The 21,611-nt window shown below is 32.3% G+C and overlaps 1 protein-coding gene across 1 annotated transcript in view; it reads left to right on the top strand.

The window, feature by feature from the left end:
- LOC118189456 (uncharacterized) overlaps window positions 1-17,939 on the top strand; it is a 76,803-nt gene extending 58,864 nt beyond the window's left edge. The window contains exons 2-4 of the mRNA XM_035360058.2: window positions 6,219-6,383; window positions 9,944-10,124; window positions 15,253-17,939. Of these exons, the coding sequence (XP_035215949.2) occupies window positions 6,219-6,383; window positions 9,944-10,124; window positions 15,253-15,517 (611 nt within the window). The 3' untranslated portion in view covers window positions 15,518-17,939. The remainder of the gene's footprint in view (window positions 1-6,218; window positions 6,384-9,943; window positions 10,125-15,252) is intronic.
- The last annotated feature ends 3,672 nt before the right edge of the window (window positions 17,940-21,611 follow it).

The following is a 21,611-nucleotide window of genomic DNA, read 5'->3' as shown; positions in this document are numbered from 1 at the left end:
GTCCTAATTGTTTTTACATTTCAATATTTAGTTTTTATCTAAATAATGTGTTCCATTAGTGTATGCAATGATTTCGATTTGGATTTGGTAGATATATTTAAATATGAATATCTATCTATCTAGAAGAGCAACTGCTGTTTAAGTGTAAAATGCCTGAGATTAACTTGACGCTTTGATGAATCGAATTATTTTCCGTTTCTTTCATTTTCTGCTAATCGAAGCTCGGCTGGCAAATTCACAGACACCTGTAATTTATTTCTTCGGAAATGGCCAAATCACGTTTGTCATTTAGCTATCTCATCAATGAGAACATTGTCGTCAGGGGCGACCGATTTTATACCCGCAAGAACAAGAAGTTCTGTTCCAGTTTTTTTTTTTTTTTTTTTTTTTTTTTTGTTGAACACGCCGAGGGTCGAGGTTCTCCTACCCCATTTTTCTTATCACCAAACCTCTCGAGAGGACATACAATTTTAAGTGCCTTCAGACATTATTTACTTAAAAAAAAAAAAAAAAAAAATATATATATATTCAAGCTTTTTCCAAGATACAAATTTCCTAACTACACATTATAATCACAAATATAGGGAAGGGATCTTTCCACACTGGGGCAGCGGAACTGGGCAAACCACACTGGGGCAAATAGTAAGTTGTTGTTCCATCATAATTTTGCCGTTGATTATATTCAACAATAAAACTGTTTCAGTGCTTATATGTGAAAATTTCAGTACATGATTAACTGAATTTTTAAAAATCTGAATGCATGTTAGAATTGAGGCCGAACTTTAGAATTAAGTATATGATTAATTAAATTTTTTAAAAAAGTATAAATGCATGGTAGATACTAAGAAGAACTTTAGCAGAAAATGAATTCATGTTTCACCGTTTCACGTAAGCTCATGTGAGTGAATTTTGCAATAGAAGCCCATTGGTCCACTTTGGAAGCCACTCCCATAGTTGCAATATCATTGTGAACGCAGGAAATTCGAACCCAGGACCAACGATACAGCAGCCAGTATCGCTAACCGCTGTACTAATCAAAGGTGGCTGAAGCAACATTCGTAATATTAAAAAATAAGATAGTCTTTGTATATTTACTCAAAATTGCTATCAGAATGTCGTTTTTATAACATGTGGATTTTCCCCTACTTTCTTTTCTCGTATTTACACAAAATAGGATATGTGATTCAAATTCAGCCTGTGGACACAGCTGTGATTTCACTGAGTAGTCTAAAAATAAAATAATAATAATAAAATAAATAGTAATGGGGGGGGAACTACAAGTGCAAAGAAAGTACCCATGCTTCTAAAACTGAAAAAGAGTGAACAAAGTGTATAGATAAAGTCTTTTAAAAAAAGTGTGTGTTCTCTGTTCCGTGACATGAACTTATTTCCGAAGCATTATAAAATGTACGGTGCAATATATGTTTAAGATAAGAGTAACGCGCAATCTTCGAAGTTGTTCCGTTTAAAATGGGTATAACAACTGCCGCCTTGTCCCATTGTTCTTGTCCAATTAATCCTTTCTTTCGCAAATAAAAGTGCTCTTTGTTTTCCGCTTCTTCCCTCTTTCTTGTAACAACCCCTCCCCTTCTTTCTGTATTCATCTTTTACTTCACTAGAACGGAGGAGTTTTCTACTCTTTATCAGTTTCGCGTGCTCACTGTGTTAGAAATTTTACAGCTGCAGTAAATCTCTGTCCAGCTTTCAATAAGAAACTAGAAGAAATTGAATTGAATTTTAAACTTCTTTCAGTCGTTTGGTTCTTTGAAGGAGAAATGAGTTCGATTGGCTAAGAGGGTGGGGGAAAGACTTCTTGTCTGTAGTTATCAGAAGATTTACTTCTAATTAGTCCTTGCTAAAATAATTATTTCATTAATTTTCACTTCATTGGAATTTTTTAATGGTATCTTGAGTAAAATTTAATGTGAACGAGATGTTAGCGACTATGCAAAACTGCTGTTGTATAACATGGCAGCTTCTTATATTACTACCGTATCGTAAATGGATAATTATTCCTTTACTTCACCGTAAAAATATCTTTTATTACTTCACTGTGCACTTGAACAAATTTTGTAAGCATAAGGATTTCATTTAGCGCAAGTAAAGAAGCTTTAATTTTTAAGCTGACTGTCTGTTCGATTAAAAGTGTTGTGTAAGTTAAGAAAGTACATAGCATTACAAGCATATGAGCAAATAAATGCTGTATTTTTAGAATCTATATTTGTCAAAATATAACAAAATAGTTCTAACTTTTTACAAAAAAAAAAAAAAAAAAAAAAAAAAAAAAACTGGCAGAACTTGCTCCTCTGGAAAGGCCCACTAGCAGTCGAGCGGATAAGACCACTGATACTTCAGCCTAGATTCAAATCCCTTTGAACGAGCTGGTAGCCTGAGAATTTTTGTGTTTGTCTTACGTGTGACGTACAAAGCCATTTTTTCGTAGAAAATCTTCCACGAGTTCCTTTGTCTTCGGCAGAAAGCTCAAATGCAATTCTCAAACATTTTAAATTTTGTATCTTATAAATAAGAATAAAAAATATATGTACCATCATAAAAGTATGTTCCGGTTGGAATTAGCACGATTTTACATTCCTCTTGAACATTCATAAAAATCTTCTGCGTAAATAATGTACCATAAAAATAATGTAATGTACCATTATTGTTGCATGTAGTACCTAAGTTTGAGGAACTCTGCTCCAGAGTGCTATACCGTAAGCTAATAAACCTAGTCCATTGTAGGATTTTTCTACCATAGAGGATTCTAGAATGCGATTCATCAGAGAGAACTGGTTCCTTCCTGAACGATGAACTCGTTTCCTAGAAAATCTCTGTGACTGAAACTGCCATCACATAGTAGATATAAAAATTTTACATAGAATTAAAAATAGAAAAGAATGATATAGAATTATAAGCGGTGCTGAACTATTACACGTTGCTTGATGGTTCAATAAACTGAATTAAGAAAACAAATTTAAATAAACTGCAAAACATAGACTGACTTCGAATATGTTAGGGGCTTTCACTCACCTCTTCCTTCCTCCCTGAGAAAAAGGAGCTATATGTAATTTCAAGAATGGGCTATAAAAATTCTGGAATTAGCTTAGATGGAATAAAGTGATAGCTACAATTCATATGCTGCGGCAAACAGCGTGGGCTGCTACTTAATGTGCATTGTCTATTTTAAAGTACATTTTATTATACAAGGCTGTCAAAGAACTGCTTCGCCGAGGAAAGAAAACGTGAAGCGATGTAATAGCATAAAGCAGTTTCGACAAACGGCACTTTTTTCCACGACTTTGCCTTCGTTACCATTAATATGGACAATGGTAGAGAGTTTCGTTAAAGATTCTTCACCTAAGGCTGAATTGAAAGCACGTTTGTTACAAATAAGTTTCACATCTGCAGCCATTGCGTGAAGCTCTGTTATCCTTGATGTTCCAAGATATATAACAAGAAATTATAACTACTTACCCTCACTTCCGTATTTCGTTTTGGAAAATCACGATGTAAAAATCTTGATAGCGCGTTATTTCGAAGTAAGTGCGCGTATCTCTTTGCCGATTTTTGCTATGTAATTTAAAACTTGCTTATTTATTGCTTAGAGTAGATGTTGTTTACTGGCAATATTAAAGTACTTGTTTACCAAAAGTCGTGCTGGAGTTTGTGATACCAAATCGGAACGTCTAACGGTAGATGGAGACGATACATATTTCATGAAATCCATAAGGTTTGAAATTTGAAACTGCATATTCGTGATTATGTTCTTTAAATTTTAATGACAGTTTATTGCGAGATGGAATGTATTATCCTAAATATTATATCCTACTTTACATTGCAGGTTTGAAATCCTGCTCGGTTGTTTTCTTCTTTCTTTATTTTATTTTATTTTTTTCACTTATTTATTTATTTTTGTGCCTAACCTTTTGGACAGAGATATGTATAATCTTTAAGTATATTTCTTTAACAACTCTGGTTCTAATAAACTGAACAACGGAATTTTAATAAACGCTTGAATTCTTTATTAAACTGAGTTATACTGACATGATTCAGCATCGTCCAATCGAAAAAGTGAAAAAGCTTGAAAACTGCGAATTTCTTTACAATATAAGGACGAATTAATTATAACCTTTCTCATCACAAGTTTCCCAATCTTGCTTAGGATATAAGTTTACTTCGAAGATGACATCCCTCAATTAAATTTCTAGTAAGCAGAAATATAACTGGTATGTTCTATATGAAATTGATCTTCTTAGAGTATTGTAGTCTTCAGTATACTCCCTGGTTCCTTTTGGATATTTTCATGATATGTAATGTATGTAACATATATTAAAATTTGCTGCATCGTTAAAAATGGTTTTGTTTTTTCATATAATTTAATGTTCTTTGTCTTCTGATGATATCAAACTGTATGATGTATCTTGATTTTATTGCTTTTTTGTATTTTATGCAAAGAGTTTAATTCGATCACACGACTGAAATGATAAAAATAAATTGTTTAAAGTTGTAATAAAAACATAAACAGACAAAAAAGGGGGTCCGTTGTGCACAAATGTAAATTGAGTGAAGACATTTTGAAAGTTTTTCATATGAGAATACATGAGCTCAGAAATATACGGAATATCATTCCTGAAATACTAAAAGAGAAGCAAACAAACAGGAAAGCAACAAAGAAAGAATAGCTGATTAATATTTGGAATGAGCAAATTTGTAGAATAGTCGTAAGAGATATTTCCGGAAATTCAGCAACTAATTTATTTCTTGAATAGTTATTCTCGATGCTTCAATCCCGATTATGCGTCGATCGTGGGAAGAAACATTGGATTACTAAACAAAAGCAGATCCAACCCTTTTGAATCCTGTACCAGACCGTTCAAATTACGTGACTGGTGGTTTTCTTTTTGAGCTGAAGTTGTATAATCATTTCTCTTCTCACCACCATCGATCCGTTACGGTTGCCGTGAAGGTTGCGCAACACATGTTGTGGTCTTTTGTGTCTATATTTGATTCGCGAGGGCGTTGTAATCCCCCTCGCCACAAACAAAAGAGCTCATACGAAATCCCCACATCTCACTTTCTATCCATTGTTTAAAATTCGTCTGTTGTTCGCCAGATAATGCAATGTTGAAAATTGCGTCGAATGCTTTGGGTGGGTTCTATTTCATGCAGCAATGACACATTTGTGACGATTGTCAAATGGGGATTACCAACAGATTTTGTTCTGTTAAACTGTAATAGGAAGAGAATGGAGATAAAGAAAATTGGAATATAAAGCATAATTCATTTTGTAATTTAAAGAATGAACTATTATTTATGCACAGAAATTCAGAGTTGTTTTCACTTTTTTGTTTTATATCGTACCTATCGACCATATATACACACACACCTATTCATACCTATTTTGTATATACTATACACACACACACACTTATTCATACCTATTTTGCATACACACACACTTCTTCATACTTATTCTGTATATATATCATACCTATTCTATAAATATATATTATCTTCAGAATTTATGGTAGCTAACGAAAATTTTATTTCTTTCTATTGATAACATGTAAAAACTTGAGCACATGTAGGTACTATTTTCACTAAATGTGTAAAATCATTAGGTTTACGTCGGAGTGGGAGATGTGACAAATGTTCCTCGCTGGGATTCGAACACCGTACCTTTGCATGCTAATTACACCATGAAGGCACGCGGTAAAGAGGGAGAAAATATTTTACACTCTTCCCCACTTAAAGGGGTATTGGGGAAGTGGGAACCCAATCGCAAAAACCTGGTGGTAACAAATTATCGTCCATACATTTTTTTTAGTTCGGGCGCCACTTGTAAAATTATCTAGAATTCTGAGACAGAAAACGTGATAAATCCGCAATGACCTCCTCGGGATTCGAACTTCGGATGTTACGATGATAGCCGGACGTGCTTTCCAAACACCACGAAAGCACGTAATAAGGAGGGAGAAAATACGTCAACTTTCTGATGTATTTCAGGTTATCTGTTTAATATGTAACCAGTTGAAATTTCATATCGGGGAAAAAAAAAGATATCTAGTAATCTGAATTATTGACGAGAATGTTACACTTCTATTGTACGAAAATTGAGTTTCCTCCTTCACTGAAGTTGAGCTAATGCATATAATGAAACTGTGTATAATAAATAATAATATACCCATAAATGAAATCAATCATGTTAATTTGCTTTTCAGGTCTAGGCATCGTACTAGTATCGATGAGTGGCGTGGCATGGCGTCTCACATCTAGAGAGTCTCCCTCTTGCAGAGCTATGTTCGGTCTGAGGAGGGCGAGACATGAACCCCATAGGAGGTTTGTTCCCAGGGTGCCTCATTACGGAAGGCCGCATCCTTTTAGTGGTAAGTGTGTTTCCTTCCGTCTCATGCACATGAAGAATCGTTTTCATAGCAATGCGGTGGAGCTAGAAGAATCAAGCTCATTGCTTTGCTATGTATTCTCTTCCCCACTGCTGTATGATGTACATAACCATTTGAAAACTGTATCACGCTTCTCCGTTAATTGCTCAGATAGCTCTGAGAAAATTAATATAACGTCATTCCCTTAACTGCACAGATAGCTCTGAGAAAATTAATATAACGTCGTTCTACAAATACATCGTATGCATGTTGAATAACGATAATAGATAAGGTAAAAAATACATATATGTTCGATGTTATTATTTTAAAAAGTCGGCTTTAGATTTGATGCCTTAACAAAAGTGCAAAATCTGATAGAATACAAAGGAAAAATTAATCTGCCTAAAATGCAAAGCCATATCACAAAAAGCACTTCACGAATAATTGGAATGAAGTGAGCTTGCACGTATTTCCACCAGAGTTGAAGTTAATTGCTTTTTTAATTAATTCTGATATTTTAAAAGTATTAAACTGTGCTAATGATGGCGCAAATTGGAATTCTTGTGGAAGGTGATGAATTAGTATCTTATTATTAGGTTCGCTCTTAAATGCTGAGCAGAAAATGCTTGATTGCTTGAGTCATTACGGAAAGGAAGGAGGGGGGAAGTGCTTTTCACCACAGCGGACCAAAAATGCAATTTTAATCAGAATCTTATCTTGGAAATGAATTCCAAAATGCCTGTTTTAAAGCAGTTAGTATATTAGGTAATATTTCACTACAACCTCATTTCTTATCTTGAATTTGCTAAAAGCGCATTGCAGCGCTCAAATAAGCTCTTCATTTTATTATTTTGCCAAATTTCTTTTTGATGGTTTTCGGTAAATCAGCAACTCTATTGCAAATTAATCTTCAAGGTTTTAAGAAGATTTATATTCACTGATTAACAATTTTTAGTCGCTTTTTTCTGTCTTCGGTTATCAAAAATTTCTCATTCTATCCGGAAGATGCCAGTTAATGTAAGAGGAAACAAAAATCATGAATCATGTTATTGTTAAATGCTGATTTAAAAATGCTATCAGCTAATAATTTGTTTGCTTAACATTTCTGAGAATTTGTTTGTGGCCTTTTGATCTAAACATCGCTTTAAATTGGGATTTGTAAGTGAAATGTAATTGTAGATACAAAATAACGGTTTACGAGTTTTATTACTTTATTCTAAGCTAAGCTGGTAATAAATAATAGATGTCTCTGTAAAGCTGAGCTAAGGTGGTAATAACTAATAGATGTCTCTGTAAAGAAGTGGATCGTTCTGTAGAAGGAAATTAATTGATAAGACTTGCAGCTTTTGCAGAATCTGAAGTAAATTCTAGTTTGTATAGTTTTATATAAGTTGTGGTTAGGAATTGACTTTAGTTTTCTATTATTTATATTTTTGCCTATGTTGGTTATTATTTATTTTATATTATGTTTGTGTTATTAACAGTCTTGTGTGTTCGCTATGTATCTAAATTTAAGTTTACTTCTGAGTTCTGTTTAAGATGAAATTTAACCAAAAACTAACTATTGATGAATGAAATGAATAAGCCTAGTTATTATTGCCTTTTAGTTACTTACTATAGGAGTTAACACTTCATTTGTCTTGGTGTGAACTGCTCAATAATCACTATCTTGTCGTGAAACGAACTTGTGTACAGTCATTAGGTTTTTATGCTGGAACGTGAAAAATGTACAATACCGTCATCGGAATTGGATCGCCGGACCTCCGGAATACTCGTCGAATGTGTTCTAAAGGCAGGTGGAAAAGGGAGAAAATACATTATGTATCTTCAGTCATAAAGGGTGACTGGAGATAGTGGGACCCAATTGTCAAATACTGGTGATGACGAATTACCGTCCGCCACCTTTTATTTCGGGCGCCACTTGTAGAGCCGTTAGTTTTTTTTTTTTTTTTTTATGCAGAAAACGTGAAATGCCTTCGTCGGGATTCGAGCGCCGGACCTCCCGAATATGCGTCGAATTTGCTTCCAGTTACACCACGAAGGCATGCGGAAGGAGGGAGAAAATACCTTATAAAGGTATGCTATGAATCAAAATTTGAAGAGACGTTGATGTCATGTTAGATAATGCAATAAATGCTTTTCATATTTTTCGCTTTAATTTAAATTCATAATGAGCCACAGGACTCGAACCTACAGTCTTCTGATTCGAAGTTAGACGCCTTGTCCATTAAGCCACGTGGATCACATAAATTAACGTATTTTTCTGGATAAATATATCGATTTTTAATTAGACGTGAGCTTTTATTTAAAAATAAAGAGCTATTTGAAAATGGCAGATTTTTCTCTTTTAGGACCTTTCTTATCGTAAAGAATAAGCGGATATAATAAAGAACTGCCTTTCTTCATTCATCACTGAATAAAATCCATATCTGATTTGCTCTGCTTTTCCATTGAGTATAATTTTATGTCTTGTGCTCATTTAGTTTTAGATTGATTTTGCGCCTAACGAACTTTATTCATTTTCGCTTTGTTTTCCGAGTTTATTAACATATTTCAAATGATATACAACAATTTTATCATTTGTTATTATTTCTGAATAAGATGTATCGGAAAATATTAAATGGTTGTTCGAAATTTCGTTCTGTAAAAAGGTTCTGTATTTATTCTAGCTTTGTCTTAAGAATGGAATGGATCTCAGGTCATCATCACAGGAAAGGTGAACTTTAAAAGGCTGTCTTAGAAATATAATTGTTTCTCAGAGATCGGATTTTCAAAGCTTTCTAACGTCATAAGAGTTGTCTTAAGATTTACTTTCATTCCATGTTCCGTGTAGAGTTTTAACAAACTGCTTCTGTAAGAGCTTTGCAAACAGAGCGCAAGAAAAACTGCACTTCGTTTTACTACATATGTTTACCTCTATAAATAAAACAGTTTAAAAATTGCATTTTCTCCCTCCTTTCCGCCTGCCTTCTTGGTGTAACTAGAAGTGCGCTTGATGCATATTTGGGATATTCAGAGTTCGGATTCCGGCGAAGGCATTACACATTTTTCAGTTTCCAGCATCGATATAACCCAATGATTTCATAAAATTATTAAGTTAAATAAATTTTTTAAAATCAAAATCATGCTATTCATTATGAGGAAATACAAGAAGAAGCGTCCTTTATACTATTAAAGGGTTACTCATTATTGTGATTAATTCCTAAGTTGGAAGAGGTTGCTAATTTTAGAATATTTTATTATAAATCTAGTGATACAAGCTAGTGGCATTCAAATAGCTCAATCAAATGCCATTTGAAAACTTACGAGAGACGACTGTTCTTTTCGCAATCATCGCTTAATTATCGTTTTTATACTCAGTTTCATAAACAGGCTAGTTAACTAGTAACATTTGTGATGAAATTAAAGCTGCGTCTGAAACTAATGACGATTTTATTACAAAATAATGTTTTTGTATTTTTTAATTATTGCAATAATTAAATGCTATTCCCTGATAATTTTTAAATTGTGTCAGACACTGTGGAACATTAGATGCTTAACTTTAGTATATATTTTTTTAACAGCAATGCTTTATCCGGATATAACGCTTCGACCACCACCTCCTTCATACCAGGCTTCGATGCAAGAGTACCGACTGCGTCTTTTGTTAATGGACAGACAGACACCTCCTGCTACGCATCCACCGCCTCCTCAACCACCACCTCCTCCTCCCATGTATAGAGGACCAGCGACTGTGTATCCTAGGTAGGAAATTAAATTCTTCGTTTTATAATGCACACTAATGAAATTATTATTCATATACAGGTAACACGCTGAGAGAAGAAATAAAGTGCCGTTTTGATTTTGGGGGAACACAAAAGTAATTCTAATGTATCTTGTACTGATTTGAATATTGTCAGCTTTCTAATTGTTTAATATAACTTTACAGTGCTAAATTCTTTTTCATTTTAAATATGTGCCCTGAGTGAACGCAATTTTCAACATATGGGAATGTCTGTAACGCCATAGCATACAGTTTTGGACTCATGTTTTTATAAGGAATTAAATCGTAGGAAGATAGTTTCACATTCATTAACTAAATTACTAAGTACGAAATAGTAAGCAGACAATACCTATAAAAAATGTTAAAACTAGAAGCACGTTTACTTATAGAAAATATAATTAAGATGAAAATTAGGAGCATCATGTCATTTCGGAGCATCGTATGCATTCGAATTTTTTCATAGAAATCATTTTGAAAGTGATCATGTTATAAAATTACCTTTAAAGATATTCAAATGTTTGTTTTAGAAAATGTCCCTATTTACCGCACTTGTAAAGGCCGATTTTTTCGTGATTTTGAAGTTAACTGAATTTCATGAATAGCTTTAATGAGGAATGAGCATTAAACGAATATATTTGCATGGTTTGAATAAGTCTTCATTGTTTTGTATTAATCGCGTTATATCAAATCTAAATGTTTGTGTTTTCTCTGTTTCCGTGGAAGGAAGGGAAAATAACAATTTTGTAATCAATAAATTATGTTTGAAATAACATGGTGAATCCATTATTGAGCATTATTTACAGATATCTTTAAAATATAGTATTAGAAAGCGAGGTACATGGTTTCATGGTACATTACGGGCAAACATGGTTTAGTTTATTATGGCGGAGCACTCTAGGGCTAAGGGGATGCCTTCTTGGAGGACTTTACTAGGGAACTAGATCGTAAACACGTTACACATGGGAAAAACCATGAAAACGCCCATGCAGCTAGCCCGTTCACCTGGATTCGAATCCAGGTCTGAACTACCAGTGTTCAGCGATTTTACAGTTCGGCCGCTGGTGGGACGTGTTATAAAGGAACATACGTAAAAGAACTTTTGAGAAGGTTTGGTTTGCATATATCTTACGCTGTATGAACAATCAAACATCGATATCGAGAGGCATTTGCTAAAATCAGAGCTTTTATAGGTTCTTGTTAGCCTTAATACAGCACTGTTTCAACTAGAGTTTGGCGAATTCGTTGTAGCAACGAGCCTTTTGTTAATAGAGTAATAATGAAGTAAAATTATAATGTATTTCTCCCGTCTTCTTAGCACGCCTTCGTGGTGTACAGGTCAGCACACTTCGCGCGTATTCGAGAGGCCCGTCCCGTTGTTCGAGTCCCGGCGAGGGCATTGCTCATTTTTCACGTCTCTCAGTATCAAAAATCCTAATGTCTCTACAAATTTTGTTATATTTTGAAACTGTAAAATACAGCCACTTAAACAAGCGAATATATTCTAAATTCCCAGGGTAATCATGAGAATGAGAACGTGCATCATGCTGATGTGAACCGGATTTCTTGCCTTCCTCCACCACGTGCGTATCTTTCTGAACGGATGCAGTTAAATGGGAGGGAGATGAAAGTGATAAATTTCGGAGTGGCAAATATTAAGATATTACACATTCTCAATACAGATCGCTCCTCAGAATCATACTTTACTGAGTTCTCATATCTCTGATGGCTTTAAAAATATCAACAGAGGACTACAATGGTCATTATGAGCGATCAAAGTTTCTGACTGCCCCTTTCGTGCATTTAGACACATCTCGTTTCATTCCTTTCTGCACCCGTCGTGATGTTACCAGTGAGTGTAAGCTTAAGAGAAATCGTGATATGTTTTGCCCATTAACGAAAAACTAAAAATCTTGAATCTGTTAAAAATAGCGGTAAAAAAGTCTGGTTTTATGATAAGTATGGATGTTTAATTCTTGAAGTATAGCAGAATAGAGGGGGAATAGTACTAACTTTCAGTGGCACCGCAAATTGTAAAAATGACATAAAATAAAAAAATGAAAGCGAAAAAAAGCCTTAAATTTTTGGGTACCACAAAAATCAGCCAGGGTTTCAAAATTTGCCGTGGGGAAAAGGATTATTGCGAAACAATAGATTAAGTTCTATTGTATTTAATTCTAAATACGTCAGATGAACACTATTAAACTCATTCCTTCCCCTCCAACATTAAGCAGTGTGATTAATTTGAACGCTAGAACATGAGATTTGTATTTTAACTAACAACCTTTTATTGAGACTTTAAAATATATTAATGCACATGAAGATATGTATTCATCTCTACATATAATGATAAAAAGAGTCTGTCTGTGTGTGGGTCTTTCGTTCGCGCTGCGCGTAAGCTAATAGGCCCACGGCTACGAAATTTGGTACATAGGTGCATCTAGATAAGAGCCAGTGCACCTCGAAGCGAGCGATTTTTTCGAAATTCGAATTCGAATTTTTTATTTTATGTTTTGTGACAAAATCGTGTCATTTTGAGACATAATGGGCTATAACAAAGTGAGATTTTACTCTACACACTCCATTTTCACATCGTCAGGAAACGTAGGCACTTAGCTATTTTACGAACTTAAAATAAATTTCGTGTTTCAATAAATCGATTAAATACGAATTTATTTAACAAAGTGAGCTTAACACCTTTTCAACAGGATTTTTTTTTTTTTTTTTTTTTTTTTTTTTTTTTAAAGTTTATTTTTAAAAATGAACAGTTTATTTTTCTTTGATTTTTGGACACGTTAAACTTTCATCCTTGCGACTTCTTTTACAAAAAGAATTTTGGAAAAATGATAATATTTTGTATTTTTTAAAAATTTTTTGAATGAAGCTTCCTTAAAAATGTGATTTTGGCAACAATTTTCCTTCCTTATTGTTGTTGATAGATTTTTGATGAAATCGCATCATTTTGAATCGTTTCATTCTTTTTAGAAATATGGGTTTGGCAACAATTTTTCATCGTATTTCTTATGTCACTGCTTTAAGAGATTGGCATATTTCATTGTCATTTTTTATATATATATAATACATTTTTACTGATTTTTTGATAAAGTTGTATTTAATAAATAAAGACAACAGACAAAATGTTAAAAAAACGCCTCTTTGGACATAATTTAAGATCTAAAACCTTTCAGTTATTCCTTTTTTTTTTTTTTTTTTTTTTTTTTTTTATGAAGTTGTTCAGCAGAGTAAAATTCTGCGCAGTTTTTAAATTTTGTTTGTCACTGAAGTTTGTCATTTTTAATGGATGTTAATTTACAATATGAAATTTTTATTTAATTTGCGTAAAAATAAGCGTAACAGTGCTTCGTTTTCTGATTTATTTCTGACAGTGAATTTTTATTTTAATAATTTTATGCTGTTACAAAATAGAAATTTTCTTTTAAACAAAATAACACTCCCATCAACAGAAAATTTTCAAAACAGCCTTTTTTACATACCCTTGAACTAAATTTAACAATCCAGTGTCTTATTTACGAATTTATTTTTCAGGAGAAATGATTCAAAAAATGTTATTTTATGAGATAATGTTTACATGAAGGAATATGTTAAGGTCATTTAATGCTGCGATATAAGTTTAAATGTGTCAAAATTTCATATTTGGCGTTTCAGATGTTTAATGAATGTAAACTTCAAATAAATGTGCGTTTTAAGCTAAGCAATATTCGAAAACACTCTGTAAAAGGAACAATTATATATGAAAAAAAGTGAAAAAAAAAAAATACGAAGTTTTGAAGAGCAGTTCTTCCTGTCGTTGCAAATAGATTCTTTTCTTTGAAGAACAGTAAAGCATTTTTAAACGTATTTGCCCATTTTTATATTATTTTTCTTAGCATGAACTTTCCTACAAAATTATTTCTCCCCCCCCAAAAAAAAAGTCGTTAGAATATATTTATGAAGTTATTAAAGAAAATTTTATTCTTGTTTAAATGAAAGAGTAACATGCCAATGTGAAATTTAAAAATTAAGCAGCAAAGCAACCTTAGACTGGCATAGATATGGAAGGCGACCAGAAATTTAATCTCATTTTTTTTAATTCATTAAGAAAAGAACCTACGTCTGATCGCTGTGGAAATCGACAAAATTTTATTCAAAATTTACAGCAATCTGAATTGTTTTCTCGGGATAATTTTGTTTGCTTTTAAAAGTCTTAGATTCCAAAAATTAATAGCAAAAACAATATTATATATTTATAGATAATTATGTTTACACACAAGAAGGTTTATTTATGAAAATTGCATAGGGAAATACAATGTTTCTGTGAGTATATGAACACAAAAACATTTAACAATGAAAGTCACTTGTATATTATGATCAATTTTTATAGTTAATTGTTCAGGCATTACGTTTCTAAAACGATTTGTAACTAGAAGCAAATATTTTGAGAATTCATTTGTATAAACACGATATTTAGCCACTCCTGTCGTATTGCATCTTACCGGGTATATAGCATCGATCTTACTTCTTCATTATGCAGTGTAAAGATAAGAACTATATATATATATATATTTAAACAAAAGTTAGAATTTGTTTTATTTGTAACCATACCTTATTTTAAAAAAAGAAAGTCTGTATGTCCCTTCTCTGAAAGGGAAAAAATGTGCATATATTTTCTTTCATATATGTAATATATATATATATATGTTATTATTATTTTAATTTTTCTTATATGTATACCTTTGTCATATGTTTCAATTCGCTAATTTAAAACAAAATTTCGTATATGACTTCGAAAGAGTAGGATTAAGACAATCACTATTTCGTTACTATATTTTTGTGCTGAAATGTTAAGTACTTTGAAGAAATATGAAGTTTGAAGAATTTTTTGATTTATTGGGTATATTTATTGGCGTACTTTAGCAACACGTGCAAAGTATGAATCGAATGCAGAAGTGTCTGGTCGGATTTAGACCAGTTTTTTAGTTTTGAATAAAATCCTGGAAATTAACTTTGCACTCAGTCGTTGTTTAGTAATCGATGTGCAGTTGTAACATAATCAGATTTCCCCCTCCCTTTCTAGCGATATTATTTTAAAATGCACTTTTCTTTTATTTTTAGATTCCCAGTGAACATTGGGATCTCGGATTACAGCAGACCTCCTAGTTACCGTTCCAGACCAAGCTCTGCGGGTCAACCCAGTCCAGTAGGGCCGGAGGATGTGGAATTGATCAATAATCCTTCTACATCAAGCTCACATCACCTTCCCAGTGATGTCATTTCTTCCTTAACGGTCGTCTCCTCGGCTGCGACGCAAAACACAGTTCGATCAACGCCCTCTGTCGCCACATCGAACAACCATGTTGAAGTTGTTGCTCAAGTGTAACAATAGATGGCGACACTATACGAAAAACTTTTCTGAGCCGTTGAACAGTGACTGTCAGCAGCACAGCCAACGACGGGAAAGTCTATTTTTCGCTCTCTGAATTTATCTGTTGGACTGTAAATACTTAATTGTCTTAAGTCATGCACATTGTACTGTAATATGGATTAATGATCGCTTCTACATGAAATCAATATTCTGAACCTTATAACTAAATAAGTTCTTGACATATCTAATAAATGGTCGAAACTGGAGTTCTTCCACATAGTAATTTATTTAAAATGCTTAAATTAATTTTTTTATCAGTATTTTGATTTTTCTAATGAAAAATATATTTCCTTCTCTTTTGATATGTATTGCAATAGCACTTACTCTGAGGACCAATTTTGCAACTTTCTTTATTTGTCAATAATGTTTATTCAGAGAAATGTTTTCTTAATTAAATATTATATGTATATATATGTAAATGAACTCAAAAATATTTAACAAAGAAGTTCACTTGTACATTAGAAGAGAACCATCTTAAAAACTAATCCATGTGGCTGCTGTTTTCCTGAAATGTATTAAGCATGCTTTATGTAAGCAACATTAATTTCATGCTATTAATATATTAATTAACCAAGACAAACTCATCCTTCATAATAAAGAAAATTCTGTGAGGGGTATTCAACTAATTTATGCTGCCCAGTGTAATAAAAAAGTCTATGCAATCATTTGAAAATGTAATGTTGCATCTTAGTATCATTTATTTTGCAGTAAGTCATTCCATTAGTATTTCAGGTAAAATTTTGGCATAGTAGTTTATGAAGAAATTCCAAAAGTGACTTGAAAATTCACAGTTGATAATGATTTTATGTTTCATATTTAAGTAAATCTTGACTGTATGGTTAAGGTATGTTAAAATTTTGACAGTATGCTCATATAAATACAGAAGAAATTATTCTTGTCTAGTTGTAATATTTAGTATTCTAATCAAAAGTTGAATTAGAACTAAATTTAAGGAATGATGAAAAGTTATTCATAATGTAACTTGAAGAACTGGGCATCCCTATTGTATTCTTTCAAGAAGTTCTCCCATTTGTGTAAAGCATTAGTCAGCACAAATAAAAATTATCAGCATTTTTGAGAAACTGGGACTGTTAAATTTATGCAATGTAAATGTGATAAAAAGTTTCCTATGCACATGATATATTATTATATGACATAACATTTGACTTTATAATATGAAGTCATTTTTAATTGTGATGTTCACCAGTAACAAAACATCTAGCAATAAACTTAATTCTCTATTACCAGTTTTATAATATGACCAAATGTAAAGCAGTGGAGTATTTGTCATGTGAAGAAAACTAATTTGTCAATTTCATTGAACCAACAGCAGTGAAAGCAGGAGCTCTCAAACGGGAGCTTCTCACCCTCATTTCATAATTTCAGGAGAGGGGATGTAGTGAGCTTTTTATTTACCTATAACTATTTAGTTATAATTAATGAATATATTAAAAAAAAACTACTTATATTTCAGTTTTGATATTTATCAATCTTTTCTATACCTTTTTGTTGTTTAATTTATAAAAACATTTTAAAAAGGTAATCTAAATTGAAATAAATGTGTATGCATTTTTCAGGTTTGGGATAGGAGAGGGGGGGAAAAGATTGAGAATGTCTGGTTAAATTATCCATTTTAGAAAATTCTCATTACATTTAGATCAATATCCTGCTAATGTGATACTGTTATTCCAAAAGGCAATACTTTTGCCATTTAAGCATATCTTTTGCAGTAATGAAACATGAAATTAGTTTTTGAACAAAATTTCAAGTGAAGATTAATAAGTATTTTTAGTAAATAAAAAATGAGTAACATTTATGGTTCATTCTCAAAGAGAATATATATATATACAAATGAATACTGTATATATATACATGAACATATTACAATTTATACTAAGCCTGTCAGTTGTTACTAATAATGGTTAGAAATCAAATATTGCTATATATAGACTTTTTTATATAACCAAAGGGGGCTTAAAAGCAGTCAGTCAGCTAGAGATATATTCTGTATTATTAATATTTTAATTTAACTGTTTAAAGAAAATTAGTAACAACTGATAGATACAGATTTTAGATTTTATTTGTAATGTTTCCATAAGAAAACATTGATGTCATATGATTTAAGTTTTTTTTTTTACTAAGAAGTTGAAAAAAAAAAGAGATGTTTAATATCCTTTTTTATACTTTCAAGATATGTAATAAAACTAAACGCAGCTATGCAATATTCACTAAAATGTAACAAAAATATTATTTCAATCTTATGGAAACTCTGTACATGTGAATATTTTTGTACAGCATAGAGAGATCATTGTGCCATAATCATGTATTTATGTGTTGATATCATATATTTGAATAAAACTCCTGTAGATATAAGTGATTAATGTCTTTTCTTTACATAACTTTAAAAGGAATAATAACACAAGTGTTTACACAATGCACTGAAATCAAGCAGTTGCTAGTATTTTTGCATGCAAGTAAATAAACACTTAAAAACTTATTAAAAGTTGCATAGGAAAGACTGGTCAGCTGACAAATTACTGAACATCTCAAGAAAACATGTAATTAAGTTTTTGTAGTGTTCATTTTATTCAAATTAATAAGATAACCTCTAAAATTTTCCCACTTACATACACTGAAACATTGTTTTCTAGTGATAAGAAAGATTAGTCCACTGAAAAATATTTAATTTACTATGCAAATAAGTGAAATATATCATAGCATAAAGTATAAACTTGCAGTAGGCCCAGAGCCCTTAACAAATTATGGATCTAACATAATTTAAGTAAATGCTAATTAACCTGTAATGTACTTAAATTGCTTTTATCATTTCATAAAGCAACTTACTTCTTTCCTCAAAAAAAGAAGAAAAAATTCTGTTTACAGAAAGGTTCCCTTTATGGTTGACCCTAGCTATTTTAAGCTTTAGCCACTAATAAGGCCAGAAGCGGTGGTTATTTTATTATGAAGACATCTAATAGGCAGCCGTCGTTAGCTCGTATGAAGGGACAGACAACTTACATCCGTGCCACCGGGATTCGAACCCAGGCCCTTCAATACGGCAGTCAGAGGCACTAACTACTTTCTCGTCTGGAGGCCTGTTTACAGAAAAGTTTTAGTTCAGATTTAGTTAAGTTTCTTTACGGGTACAACTTGTAGCTTGACTATAATCTTCTTCCTGCATTCTATGACCTAAATTCTGTTATTGATGTTTGAAATAAATGGCCCCAAGTTAACTGAAAAGTTTGCAACCTTGTCTTATTCAGAATTAAAGGACTGTAAAGGCCTTTTATTGTTTTATTTTTCTAAATTTTAGTTCTTCATCCTGAATTGTACTTTCCACAAAATTTTATAAGCAATCCAAAAACATGAAGCTACTTTGTGACATCTTTGGCACTGTGGACGTGATTTTATAACTTCCTTTTCTGAAACCTATTTCCGCATAATTGCCTTTTCAGTGTTAAGCATGTTCAGGCATCACAACATATAAGTCTAGGTTGTGAGCAGATGTTCTAGTGTTGACAGATTGATTTCAGACGTTACTATCAATACCACAGAAGCAACGTGTTGTCGGTCATTATCTTAGAGTAAAACCACTGTTTCTTGAGTAAATCCGGTCTTTCTTTCTCATAGTTTAATGCAAAAGTTTAAAAAAAAAAAAAAAAAAAGATGTTTATTTAATAGTCAATGTCTACTATTTGTCGTCATGGCATCTGTAACCATCATTGTTAACCTGCTGAAATGTGCTTTGTCGATCACTGAAGTGTTGCCTTCTTGAAGTGCTTGTATCATTGAAATGCTGAAGTATGGGTAAAAGTCTCATCGTTATATGCATGCTGTAACATTTCAAGTATTTTGCTGCGACTGTTCCCGAAGTTTACACAAAGGTCTACAATAGAGAAGCCCCACGACAAAATATTCTAGGTATTTCCATTCGCAGTTGAAGATCATTATTATCTAACTGCAAGTTCGAACACTTCGCTATATCATCGTCACAAATCCCAGTACAGAATTTCCACATCTAGTAGCACGAAGGATCAAAAATGCTGTCTCAAAATCTTTTAACTTAGTACGCATACATCTTATAGTTTGATATTCACAAAACTATTAGACGTATAAAGCACTTGTATTAAAGACTTGTTTCGTATCTGTTTGCAAGTGAAAATTTTTCTAAAGCTTTGAACTTACAAACCAAGCACATTACACCGCATTTGACTTTTTACAGTACAACAGCTTTTTTTTTTTTTAGATTTAGAACTTAAATTTAATTTTAATGGTAATAATAGAACCATTTTTAAAGAAATTCAATGAAGTCTGTACATTACCATTAAAAATTATCTTTGTTAGGTATGTACGATGACCCATATTATATCTACCAGCTTAAAACAGCAACAGAAAGACGCTGAGCTTGCAATACCTGCATGTGGTTGTGAAATAATATGCACATAGGCATTTAAAGCAATATATAAATATGGAAAATATAGATGTCAGCGAAACTAGACGCTAATGTAATTCTTCTGCTTCGATACCTTATTGGAAGCGTCGGCTCTCAACATTATCTGCATGACATGGTGTACATATTCTTCAATTTCTATCTAGTTGAACATTTCATGGATGCTGTCAGTATATGTGTGTATATTATTTTTGCAAAATGCACAGGAACATCAAAATACCTCGGAAGGAGGATGAAAAAATATCCCGACAGTATGTGCATTTGAACATGCTTGTGGAGAGTATACTAAATATTTATAGACATGTACTGGAATTTGAGTAAGCCATATAACCGAAATTTATATGAAAGGCTGCATTTCTGCGATTATTCCATTGGGCTGTATAAAATCTCTTGTTTTAGTTATCTTGTTATTCTTCTTGGCCGAAATATAGGGATCATTTCAATTTTTAATGAAAACAACAGTTGCACTGCTGTAGATTTGGCAATTACATTTCCCTGAAGAAGTGCTCATCGTTAGTTATGTCAAAAAATGTATCTGTTAGCAATCTTCGCAATTGTCAAAGTTGTTATTGTTAAGACAATTATCAACACTCTTAAAATAAATTCACCTTTCAAAAGATAATATTCTGAAATTTTTATTTGAAAAACTGTTGAATATCCTTATCTTTGTCAATACTCTCGCTGTGCTATCTTGTAGAATAACTTACCCTTCTATAATCTTTATATTTTTCCTTAAAATACGAAAGAGGTGCAAGATTGTGAATCAAGGCTATCATTTAGTGGATCAAATAAAATGACATAGAAATATGATATAATTAAATATTATATGACATTAGGTAATTGAAAAAGCGTTACAGTAGGCACCTGATTTATCAGACCATAAGCTGGATAAAGGAATTACTGGTAATATAAAAGAACGCGCAAAATAACTTTATAATTAGCCAATCAGATTTTAAAAATGTGTATTTGTTTATATACAGATATCGAATAAGTGTTTATTTATCTAATAAAACTAAATCAGAAATTTTCATTTGCGTTTTGCTTTCATTTCATCACATTTTTAAAGCAAAATAACTCCACAATCATTCACCATAATTCTTTCTGAAGTCATTATTTCAACATACAAGTTCTCCATTACCAATACCTTTCAAAGCTTTAGGTTTCATTTTAAAACAGTTAACATTTTTCATTTCTGTTTGCTCGAGTTTATCATTTCAAACTAACGTATATCATAAACAAAAAGAACTAATGAACATGAAGCGGCTGCTATCCAAAATGCGCAGAAAACAGAACCTAAGAATAAGTTGTGTTAACTCAAGCAGCTCCACTCCTCCGCTAACTAAAAAATAACCATGACAGCTTTTCAAAATTATGATTAGCCGTGACCTTATTTAATTTCCCTTTTGATCTTTGAATAAAACTAAGTCTTGTCTTTAAGCATAAACTGTACGTAGAAACTGGCAACAAATATCTGATTTTGAGGGGAAAATATTGCTTGGTAAGAAAAGTATTGAAAGCTACATGGGGTCTTGAAAAACCTAGTTTGTTATACTGTCGCTTTCAGGTACAGTACAACTCTAATTATCCAAACTCCGATTA

The sequence above is a fragment of the Stegodyphus dumicola genome, chromosome 5, assembly GCF_044657685.1.
Source record: "Stegodyphus dumicola isolate Sdum_Otavi_A_Nest chromosome 5, ASM4465768v1".
In the NCBI taxonomy this organism is placed as follows: domain Eukaryota; kingdom Metazoa; phylum Arthropoda; class Arachnida; order Araneae; family Eresidae; genus Stegodyphus; species Stegodyphus dumicola.
This window is presented reverse-complemented; position numbering and strand designations above follow the sequence as displayed.